The 11,580-nt window shown below is 47.9% G+C and overlaps 1 protein-coding gene across 4 annotated transcripts in view; it reads left to right on the top strand.

Annotated features, from left to right (window-relative positions):
- The first annotated feature begins 85 nt into the window (after positions 1-85).
- The window catches only part of SMG6 (SMG6 nonsense mediated mRNA decay factor), a 243,796-nt gene continuing 232,301 nt past the window's right edge, over positions 86-11,580 (top strand). For 2 of the 4 annotated variants that reach the window (XM_037987493.2, XM_008009818.3), the window contains exons 1-5: positions 86-286; positions 3,703-5,461; positions 6,001-6,193; positions 6,688-6,798; positions 11,353-11,459. In XM_037987493.2, the coding sequence (XP_037843421.2) occupies positions 199-286; positions 3,703-5,461; positions 6,001-6,193; positions 6,688-6,798; positions 11,353-11,459 (2,258 nt within the window). In that variant the 5' untranslated portion in view covers positions 86-198. Of the gene's footprint in view, positions 287-339; positions 908-3,702; positions 5,462-6,000; positions 6,194-6,687; positions 6,799-11,352; positions 11,460-11,580 lie in introns of those variants that run through there. The other 2 variants (XM_008009817.3, XM_008009816.3) reach the window with 2 other exon arrangements.

Here is an 11,580-nt window from a genome sequence, read left to right as displayed (position 1 = left end):
CGCTCCGGTCCCGCCCCTCTGGAATAGGCGTCGGACGCTTTTCCTCCCAGCGCGGCCACCGTCGTTCGGCCAGGGAGGGCGGGAGGGGGCGGGGAAAGGCTGGGAGGTGGGCAAGCGCGCGCGCCGCCCGTCTGTGGTGGTTTCCTGGCTGCGCGCGGCGGTGGCGGAGTAGCTACGGCTGTAGCAGCAGCCGCGAAGATGGCGGAAGGGCTGGAGCGTGTGCGGATCTCCGCGTCGGAGCTGCGCGGGCTCCTGGCTACTCTGGCCCCTCAGGCCGGGAGCAGAGGTGAGTCGCGCCGCCCAGCTCCTGGGCCGGGCCTGCCCGCCCCGCCTCCCTCTCCTCCTCCCCTGCCTCCTCCCCGCTCGGCCCGAGGCTCCGGAGCCCCCGCCCCTTCCCCCGGCAGTAGGCGCTGGGGCCGCGGCGGACCCTCGCTGCCTTGCCTCTCCCGCGGGTCAGTGCGGGGTCGGGCTCGGCCAGTCCCGGCCGGCTCCGGGAGAGCCTGGCCCGAATTCCTGCCTCCACCCTCTTTTTCGCCGCGAAGGTGACTATTCCCCTTTGCCCCAGCCCTCTGAGACCCGCCCGCGGATTCCCAGGCGTCGGGAGACACGGAAAGGAGTGGGGTCTGGTGGAGGCCCCGGGCGTATCGCTCTCCAGGCCGCCCTCCGCGGGCCTGCCCCGGCCACCGCGTTAGCGTCGGAGAGAAGGATTTGGGGAGAAAGGTTTAACAGCCTGCGACTTCCTTGCTGAACTTTTCCCCCCCAAGACAGGCTTCCGAAAGCTGCGCCGTTGGAGGGATCCGGGACCTCTGACTACTCGGGTTTGGCCCTGGCATGTGTGGGAGCAGTTTTTATTAGACAGAATGCTCAGTTTGCAAGTTAATTTCGAGTCTCCAGCCACGTCAGGAAAGTAAGAAAGATTCTAAGTGTCTCACCTCCCCTGCGTTAGGCAATAGAGTTGTGTAGAATGCTAGCTGTGATAGGTGGCTTCTCTAGGTTTGCGGCCAGTCTGTGAAATTGGTTTTTGTTGATTAACAGAATTGGATGGTTAAGACTGTTTTCTCCCGCTGCTCTAGAAAGTAGTAGGAAGAGCTCTCCCCATCCGTCCTCCCCCCCCCACCAAGTTACAGAATGCCGAGGGTAAGGTATTCTTGGGTTAAACTGCTTTATCTTTGTGGATGCTTCATGAACCTGCCTTTTAAACTTCTGAAAATAGTGAAGCACTTTCCTAAACCTGAGTCTCTTTTTTCAATAGTGAAGCACTATCCTAAACCTCAGTCTCTTTTTTTCCCGTTTTGTTACATCTACAAAAAGTAAATGTACGTGCTAGAGCATATGATTCCTGTGGGTTTGTTTGCATTTATGTTTAGAGAGCAATACTAGGATTAAAAACGTTTTTATTGTTGTTATTATTTTTCGAGACGGAGCCTCGCTTTGTCGCCCAGGCTGGAGTACAGTAGCGCGATTTCGGCTCCCTGCAACCTCCGCCTCCCGGGTTCACACCGCTCTCCTGACAGCCTCCGGAGTAGCTGGGACTACAGGTGCCCGCCACCATGCCCGGCTAATTTTTTGTATTTTTAGTAGAGACGGGGTTTCACCGTGTTAGCCAGGATGGTCTCGATCTCCTGACCTCGTGATCCACCCGCCTCCTGACCTCGTGATCCGCCTCTCTCGGCCTCCCAAAGTGCTGGGATTACAGGCATGAGTCGCTGCGCCCGGTCTATTGTTATTACTTTTTTGAGGTAGGATCTCACTCTTTTGTCCAGGCTGGAGTGCAGTGGAGGGATCTCAGCTCACTGTAGCCTCCACCTCCTGTGCTCAAGTGATCCTCCCACCTTAGCCTTCCCAGTAGCTGGAATTACAGACCTGCACCACAACCCCTGGCTATTTTTTGTATGTTTTATAGAGACAGGGTTTTGCCATGTTGCCCACGCTAATCTTGAACTCCTGGCCTCAAGCAGCCCTCCCGCCTCAGCCTTCCAAAGTGCTGGGATTATAGGCGTGAGCCACTGCACCTGGCCTATGCTTGGATTTTATATAGCATTCCATTTGTGTACTCGATAACATTCTCACGAATTCTGTCACTTTTCCGCTGAAATGTTTAGTGGTTACTTTTGACAATGGTAATAGATACTTTATTATTTTTTTTTTTTTAAGACAGAGTCTCGCTCTGTCGCCCAGGTTGGAGTGCAGTGGCGCAATCTCAGCTCACTGCAAGCTCCGCCTCCCGGGTTCACGCCATTCTCCTGCCTCAGCCTCCCGAGGAGCTGGGACTACAGGCGCCCGCCACTGCGCCCGGCTAATTTTTTCTATTTTTAGTAGAGACGGGGTTTCACCATGGTCTCAATCTCCTAACCTTGTGATCCGCCCGCCTCGGCCTCCCAAAGTGCTGGGATTACAGGCGTGAGCCACCGCGCCCGGCCGGTAATAGATACTTTAAAAAAACATCCAGATACTTGCTTGTTATACTTGTTATCTTGTTATACTTGCTGTTCAGTAAGGTCATGGAGCTCAGAGAGTGGTTTCTTTTTTTTTTTTTTTTTTGAGATGGAGTCTCTCGCTCTGTTGCCCAGCCTGCAGTGCAGTGGTGTGATCTGGGCTCACTGCAAGCTCCACCTCCCGGGCTCACGCCATACTCCTGCCTCAGCCTCCCAAGTAGCTGGGACTACAGGCACTCGCCACCATGCCCGGCTGATTTTTTGTGTTATTAGTAGAGATGGGGTTTCACCGTGTTGGCCAGGATGGTCTCGATCTGCTGACCTCATGATCTGCCCACCTTGGCCTCCCAAAGTGCTGGGAATACAGGCGTGAGCCACTGCTCCTGGCGGAGAGTGGTTTCTAAGGTCCTGTATTATTCTTAATTCTTGAGTTCCCAGTTCTTGGTATTTTGAGAGTATGTCACAATCTTTCCATCAGCATCCAGGGAAAGTTCCCTTTTGGAACTTTTTTCTAATCATAATTCCATCATCACAGTAGCAGTTAGTGTCAGTATTCTAGTACAATAGTCTGAGCAGTAGTTTGGTAACTCTGCGAGCTACTCTCGGTGAGTTGGTGAGGATGGGTGAAGTTGAAGAATGTGGAAGGAACTGCTTACTGTTTAATTTACCAGCAGGTATGTTATTTGGTAATTGGTATCCTGAAGAAGAGAATTGTCCTGGTCAAGTTTAAAGTCGAGAGTCGCATTTTTTTTCTCCAGAGATATCCAGGACTGATGATTGTTATAATACCCCCCTTTTTCTCCTTTTTTGCTTTTTCCCCCTGCTGTTATGTTAGAAGAACTTAGCCACCCAGGAAAAAAGTTAAAGGCAGAAGAAAAAGCTGAGGTGGATTCACAGGCTCTATATGAGAAGGTTGTAGAGATCTTTTGTTCTGGCAACAATGAGGTAGTTTGGGGTCTTGGATTTCTGAATACGACTGGGGTAACACATAAGGAAATGAGTTTCCCCCATTTCCCTCACCGAAGTGTAGGTAGCACCAACACAATTAGGTCCTTAGTCTTGTGAATTGTTGAACAAGTGTTGTAAACCCAGAATTTCTACTTCTACAGAAATGTCCTTCCTTGCCTACCAATATTAGTATTTGGATGTGTAATTTTTGCTTGACTTTTTTTTTGTTACTTAACCAGAATGACAGTCTTTCCCCCTCCTTCCTTCTTTATTCTTATCTTCTACCTTTCCCTCCCAAACTCTCTCCCCGACATAACAGAAAACATGAAGGAATTAAAGGAGACCAGGCCGCGCAAAGATAACAGGCGTCCAGATCTGGAAATCTATAAGCCTGGCCTTTCTCGGCTAAGGAATAAGCCCAAAATCAAGGAACCCTCTGGGAGTGAGGAATTCAAAGATGAAATCGTTAATGACCGAGATTCCTCTGCTGTTGAAAATGGTACTCAGCCCGTTAAAGATGTCTGTAAGGAACTGAACAACCAACAGCAGAATGGTCCTATAGACCCAGAAAATAATCGGGGACAAGAATCGTTTCCTAGGACTGCTGGACAAGAGGATCGTAGTCTAAAAATTATCAAAAGAACAAAGAAACCAGACCTGCAGATCTATCAGCCTGGACGACGTTTGCAGACTGTTAGCAAAGAATCAGCCAGTCGGGTGGAGGAGGAAGAAATCCTCAACCAGGTAGAGCAGCTGAGAGTAGAGGAAGATGAGTGTAGGGGAAATGCTGCGAAAGAGGAAGTTGTGAATAAACCAGACAGGGCTGAGACAGAAAAGAACCCAGGTGGTGACAGAGTAAGGGCTGCAAAGGGAGAAAAAGGAAAGAGGATTGAAAAAGGGGAGGGGATGAGGAAAACCAATGATGACCCAGCCCAGGGGAAGCCAGGTTCTGCAAAGCGCTACTCCCGGTCAGACAAACGAAGGAATCGCTACCGCACGTGCAGTACCAGCTCAGCTGGCAGCAACAACAGCGCTGAGGGAGCTGGCCTGACTGATAATGGATGTCGCCGCCGCCGACAGGATAGGACCAAGGAGAGGCCACGACTGAAGAAGCAAGTGTCTGTGTCCTCAACCGATTCCTTAGATGAGGACAGAATTGATGAGCCTGATGGATTAGGACCCAGGAGAAGTTCAGAAAGGAAGAAACATTTAGAAAGAAACTGGTCTGGCCGTGGGGAGGGTGAGCAGAAAAGCAATGGTAAAGAAAATCGAGGCACTCTTCGTGTCACTTTTGATGCGGAAGCCATGAACAAAGAGTCTCCCGTGGTGAAGTCAGCCAGGGATGATGTGGATAGAGGAAAGCCTGACAAAGGCTTCAGCAGTGGGGGCAAAGGCTCTGAGAAGCAGGAGTCCAAAAACCCGAAACAAGAACTTCGGGGTCGTGGTCGTGGCATTCTGATTCTGCCTGCCCACACCACCCTATCTGTCAGTTCAGCAGGCTCTCCAGAGTCCGCACCTTCGGGGCCTCGGCTTTTGTTTGGATCTGGTGGTAAGGGACCTCGGAGTTGGGGCCGTGGAGGCACCACACGCCGGTTGTGGGACCCCAACAATCCTGATCAGAAACCTGCTCTGAAGACTCAGGCGCCCCAGCTGCATTTCTTGGACACCGATGATGAAGTCAGTCCTACGTCTTGGGGTGACTCACGCCAGGCTCAAGCATCTTACTATAAGTTTCAAAACTCTGACAACCCCTATTATTACCCCCGGACACCAGGCCCTGCCTCCCAGTATCCCTATACGGGCTATAACCCTCTGCAGTACCCAGTGGGCCCTACAAATGGTGTGTACCCAGGGCCTTACTACCCAGGCTACCCGACTCCATCAGGACAGTATGTATGTAGCCCTCTGCCTGCCAGCACCATGAGTCCCGAGGAGGTGGAGCAGCACATGAGGAACCTGCAGCAACAGGAGCTGCACAGGCTTCTCCGGGTGGCCGACAACCAGGAGCTGCAGCTCAGCAACCTGCTCTCCAGGGACCGCATCAGTCCGGAGGGCCTGGAGAAGATGGCGCAACTCAGGTATGGTGTGTTCTGTTCTGGCTGGAGGGAAATGGGGATCAGCTGGAGGTGTATAGATTCCTATGGCTGAGGAAGGTAGAAACTTTAGCTGAGCCGCTGGGTATTATCTCCTTTTCCCTTTGTAAGGGAAAGGACAGTTGGAAACAGAACAGAAGTTTTATTTTCTAGTCTTAGAAAAGATTATGCATCCTACTTTTTCTTTAAGAAAAAATTATCTTTAAGGGATCATGGAATCTTGAAATGTAAAAAGACTTTCTAGAATGCCAAGAAATGAACAGCATATAGCTTTGCAGTGAAGATCTTACTTCAGTTGTTAAATTTAGGTGAAGACATATGGGAAAGAACTATTTTCCTAGACACAAGTATCTTTAGAATGACGTTCTGCTCTGCAGAGTGGAAACCAGAGAGTAGTATGCCTACCTGGTCACAGTTTTGATTTCCTGCCAAGGGAGGTGGTTAATTTGCAGGAATCTCAAAACTTGGGTCTAGCTCTTTCTATGGTGTATTTGGAGCTGGAAGTTGCATGTATTTTATTCCAGAGCTGAACTGCTGCAGCTATATGAGCGCTGTATTCTATTAGATATTGAGTTCTCTGATAATCAGAATGTGGATCAGATCCTGTGGAAGAATGCTTTCTATCAGGTGATTGAGAAGTTCAGGCAACTTGTCAAGGATCCGAATGTTGAGAACCCAGAACAGATTCGGAACAGACTTTTGGAGCTCTTGGATGAGGTAAACTGTCATCTTTTTGTCCTCGGGGTAAAGGCTTCAGCATTCTGTAGTTATGATGGATTTTTACTACCTGAAATACCGTCTTTTAGAACAGAATATCGACAAAAAAACTATGCCCTTTTCTTGGGTTCTGAGCCTACACTACTCCAGTTGCTTCCTTGGGACCGTAAATTACTGACAATTGAAGTTTTGAGGTTGAAAGCTTTCTGAATGCCTTGGCCTAAAAGAGAGAGAATGAGAATGTGTATACATGTGTTTGTGTTTGTGTGGAGAGAGAGAGTGTGTGTGTGTTCATGTGTTCATATCTTTGAAGAAGGCTTAGACTGAATTTGTCCTGCGCTCAAATTGGTGGCCACTAAATATTGTGCATGTCTTCCTTTTCATAGGATGTCTGAACATTAGCAGAACTGTGAAAGGGTTGTCTGCCCCGGTTTTTGGTGGCTAGGTTGGATCAGAATAGGTTGATTCAGTAATTTCTTTTTTTCTTTTTGTAGGGCAGTGACTTCTTTGATAGTTTGCTTCAGAAGCTGCAGGTTACTTACAAGTTCAAACTGGAAGACTATATGGATGGTCTTGCCATTCGCAGCAAGCCATTACGCAAGACAGTAAGCTCCCTTCTTTATTTATCTTAAAATTTCCATTCATTTAGTAAGCATTTATCTAGCGTAATGTGCTAGACACTCTACTGGGTGTTGAGGGTAAAAGAATGAAAGGTATAGTTCAGTGCAGGGCAGATAGATTAAACCAACAGTTGTGGTGTCATGTGTACTATGGTAGTGGCATATAGCAGTGCTCCCCAGCCTGCCTTCTTTCTTTATTTTATTTTTTTCCCTTTTTTGAGATGGAATTTCATTCTTGTCACCCAGGCTGGAGCGCAGTGGTGTGATCTCGGCTCACTGCAACCTTCAACCTCTGCCTCTCAGGTTTAAGCAGTTCTCCTATGTCAGTCTCCCGAGTAGCTGGGATTACAGGTGCCCACCGCCAAGCCTGGCTAATTTTTGTATGTTTTGTAGGATGGGGTTTCATCATGTTGCCCAGGCTGGTCTTGAACTTTTGACCTTTGGTGATCCACCCACCTCAGCCTCCCAAAGTGCTGAGATTGCAGGCATGAGCCACTGGGCCTGGCCAGTCTCTAGCCTTTTTGGCGCTAGGGACTGGTTTCGTGGAAGACAGTTTTTCCATGGATGGGGATGTGGGGGCATTAGATTTTCATAAAGAGCGCACAGCCTAAGTCCCTCACATGCTTAGTTCGCAATAGGGTTTGCGCACCTGTGAGACCTAATACCACCGCTGATCTGACAGGAGGTAGGGTTCAGGTGGTGTGGCTGGTAGTCCAGGGGAGTGGCTGTAAAGGAAGAGATTGGTTCAGGTTTGGATATGTTTAGGTGCTAGCCTGCCCACCGCTCAGACCAGAGACTGGTACCAGTCCACAGCCTGAGGGTTGGGGACCCCGGTATAGAGTGTTGAAGGGCCATAGAGAGAAGTGAATCTAACAACCTGGTGGGGCCAAGGAAGTCGTCTTGGAGATTGTCAAGCTGAGTTTTGAAACATGACTAGGGGTTTGCAGATGGGAGGAGCAGTTTAGATAGAGCGTCCAGCAAAAGAGAAACAGGCATTGTTGGGAAAGTACAGGAAGTTCAGTGTGCTGGTGTTTGTAGTGTGGAGGGGCTGTTGCAGGTGGAAGAGCTAACGAAGGGGGAAGTGAAGTGACTAGGTCATAAGCTCTCATCTGCTGTGGCAAAGAGTTTGGACTTCATTCTGAAAGCTCCGGGGAACCATTAATGGCTTTTTTAGTAAATGGATAAGATAGGTGTGTTCTTAGAACCGGTCGCTTGGGCAGATGGGTGAGTTTGGGTGGGAGTTGGAGGAGAGTGGAGATAGCGGAGTCCGGTCGTAGGTCTGAACTCAGAGGTCGTGGAGATGCGAAAGAGAAGACAGATTGGAAAGAAAAGAAATAGAATGGAAGTGTTGCCTGATTTGGTATGAGGGATGGATGAGATTGGAGGCGTGGAGAGTGAATCATCTCCCAGCTGGTAGTCCAGGGGAGTGGCTGTAAAGGAAGAGATTGATTCAGGTTTGGATATGCTTAGGTGGAAGTGTGTGTGTTGCAGGAACTTGAACAAATGAATATTGTGGTCTCTCTGGAGGTCAGGAGAAAGCTGGGCTGGTGTTATAGATCATGAGTCATCATGATATAGGTGGTGGTTGAGGCGAAAGTTGGGGTACTGGGGAGACTGGCAAGAGATGGGGGTTACATTTCAAGGTGGGGGTAGGTAAAATTGTCAAGTGCAATGGAGCTGTCAAATGATAAGATTACTAAAAAGTGTCCATTGGGTTGGATGAACTTATCAAGAGTTAATTTGGTTGGGGAGACTGGAAGCCAGATTGTAGCGAAGAGAGATAAAGCAGTAGAGATTGCGAGAGAGTAATATAGACCATTCTTTTAAGCATCTTGGCTGTGAAGGCAAGGAGGGAAGACAGCTGAAAGAACATAGGGTTCTAAGAGAAGATTTTTTTCTTCTTTATTTTTCGTTTTTTTTTTTTTTTTCCTTCCGTACCATGCCTGGCCAGTTTTTGTTTTAAGATGGGAAACTTGAGCATATTTAGGAAGAGGTTAGAGATTCATTACAGAAAGCAGTGTGATTTATGGAGCAAAGGCTTCCTCTTGCCTTTTTGCTCCTTATGATAAATTACTACATACAAGCTTTCTTACTGATGGACAAATGTTTTTAGCTGGGCGCAGTGGCTCACTCCTTAATCCCAGCCCTTTGGGAGGCCAAGGCAGGCAGATCACCTGAGGTCAGGAGTTTGAGATGAGCCTGGCCCAACATGGCAAAACCCCATCTCTACTACAAAATCAAAAATTAGCCAGGTGTGGTGGTGCATGCCTGTAGTGCCAGCTACTCAGGAGGCTGAGACAGGGGAATCGCTTAAACCCAGGAGGCAGTGGTTGCAGTGAGCCAAGATTGCGTTATTGCACTCTAGCCTGGGCAACAAAGTGAGACTGTATCGCAAAAAAAAAAAAAAAAAAAGTGTTTATTGAGTTCCTCTTACATGCTTGGTGGCATTTTAGGCAGAGGCAATTCAGTGCAGATTGAAAAAAATTTAAAACGTGCTCTTGTTTCTTGGAGTTTAGTGTTTGATTGGGGGTGAGTGCAGACTGACTTTCGCCAAGGATGTTGGGGGTGTATACTGTAAAGGATTAACCTAGTTTTAAAGAATCCTGGGAGACTGAGAAGATCATAGTTAAACTAAAACTGAAGGCCGAAAACAGCAGCCAGGTGAAGGTGTAGGTGAAAATGCAAGGAGAGGAGCATTCTAGGGGAAGAGGACAATATACTTAAAGGCCCTGAAGTGGAAAACAGCATGGTGTGTCAGGGGAACTGAGGAGTCTGTCTGACTGAGGTACAGAGAGTGACCGGGAATGTGGTGCTGATGAGGTAAGCAGAGGCTCAATTGTCCAGGACTTCATGCTGAGGATGAAGAGCCTTTGAAAGAATTTTTTTTTTTTCTGGAGACCGAGTCTTGCTCTGTCGCCCAGGCTGGAGTGCAGTGGCGTGATCTTGGCTTACTGCAAGCTCCGCCTCCTGGGTTCAGCCATTCTCCTGCCTCAGCCTCCCGAGTAGCTGGGACTATAGGCACCCGCCACCATGCCTGGCTAATTTTTTGTATTTTTAGTAGAGTCAGGGTTTCACCGTGTTAGCCAGGATGGTCTCGATCTCCTTACCTCGTGATCCGCCCGCCTTGGCCTCCCGAAGTGCTGAGATTACAGGCGTGAGCCACCGCACCTGGCCGAAATAATTTGTTTTGTTTTGTTTTTCTCTCTTACCAAGATGACAAAGTGGATGTAGTATGGAGGCATAATCAGTTCTCTTTGTGCTTTATCAGTTAAATACAGAGGATTCTTAACACCTTTGGTGATGTTCATTCATAGAATTTGTGGAATAGTTAGGACTTAGGGGGTGTGTGATATGTAGTGATATGTAACTTTGCTGAGGTACAAATTTGAGTTACATGCTAGGTAGAGGGTTAACGTGCAGTAGCTAGTTTGCTTAGTGCGTGTGCCTTCCTGAGGGGTCAGTATCTCCTCCTCAATGGAGCTTTGCTCTTTGTTCAGTGGTATGTTAATTTCTTCCGTGTGCAGTGGGGTGGATTATGTTGTGTGCTGTGAAGTGGTGTTCCTGGGGGAGATATTTTGGTGGGCACATGTCTTGGGATTGGTTTACTCTGTTTTCTGAGTGACAGATGCCAAGCCTATCAGTAAGAAAACATGTAGTACTGCACAGTGTGGCACGTTGTTAATATTTGATAAAACGATTCATTGTTTTAGGCGAAGGTAACATAATGCTGTGGTACAATTCTGTGATATTAACAGTTTGAAGAAAGACTGTAATGATGGCAAAAAAAGAATAGGGTGGCTGGGCGTGATGGCTCGTGCCTGTAATCCCAGCACTTTGGGAGGCTGAGGCAGGCAGATCACTTGAGGCCAGGAGTTTGAGACCAGCCTGGGCAACATGATGAAACCCTGTCTGTATTAAAAATACAAAAATTAGCTGGGCATGGTGGTGCATGCCTGTCATCCCAGTACTCAGGAGGCTGAGGCACAAGAATCACTTGGGCTCAGGAGGTGGAGGTTGCAGTGAGCCGAGATCACGCCACTATACTCCAGCCTGGGCAACAGAGTGAGACTCTGTCTCAGAAATTATTAGGGAGAGAAAAAAGAACAGAGTAAACAATTGTCTTCATATTTGTATGTCTCTTTATAGTTTATAAAATATTTTTACATTTATTTTCTCCAGCTACCCTATAGAGTAGTTATTTCTACATTCAGATGAAGAAACTGAGTCCCAGAGCATCTCAAAGACTTCCTTGAGATCAAACACTATTCCATAGAGTCAGGTCTCCTGACTACTAATATCGAAATGTTTTCTTTCATTTGCCTGGGACTCAAGAATCTCCCTTTCTCTTTCTCAGTAAATTTTGTGTCACACTGTTGACTGTCTTTTTGGTAGTCAGGTTTAGACTGAAAACTTTATACTTTGTGGAGGACTGCTAGTGCCTTACCAGTGCTACATTGTCATTTTCACTCCATCCCTGTCCTTTGAGGGTTGAAGTTAGTGTTTCTTGGCTTTTCTACTAACTGATTGTTTTTCCTGAAGGTAAAGTATGCCTTGATCAGTGCCCAGCGATGTATGATATGCCAAGGAGATATTGCTAGGTACCGGGAGCAAGCCAATGATACCGCAAACTATGGGAAAGCACGCAGGTACTTTTACCTCCACTTCATTATTTCTCTTCCCTATGTGGCTCTAAGCTAAGCCTTACTAAGAGCACTAGGCCACTCGAGCTGCCTCCCATATGGGTGTTCTACAGGTGTCTCTATTGGT

The sequence above is a fragment of the Chlorocebus sabaeus genome, chromosome 16 (assembly GCF_047675955.1).
Source record: "Chlorocebus sabaeus isolate Y175 chromosome 16, mChlSab1.0.hap1, whole genome shotgun sequence".
In the NCBI taxonomy this organism is placed as follows: domain Eukaryota; kingdom Metazoa; phylum Chordata; class Mammalia; order Primates; family Cercopithecidae; genus Chlorocebus; species Chlorocebus sabaeus.
Note: the sequence above shows the minus strand (reverse complement) of the source record. Positions and strands in the feature narration are given on the sequence as shown.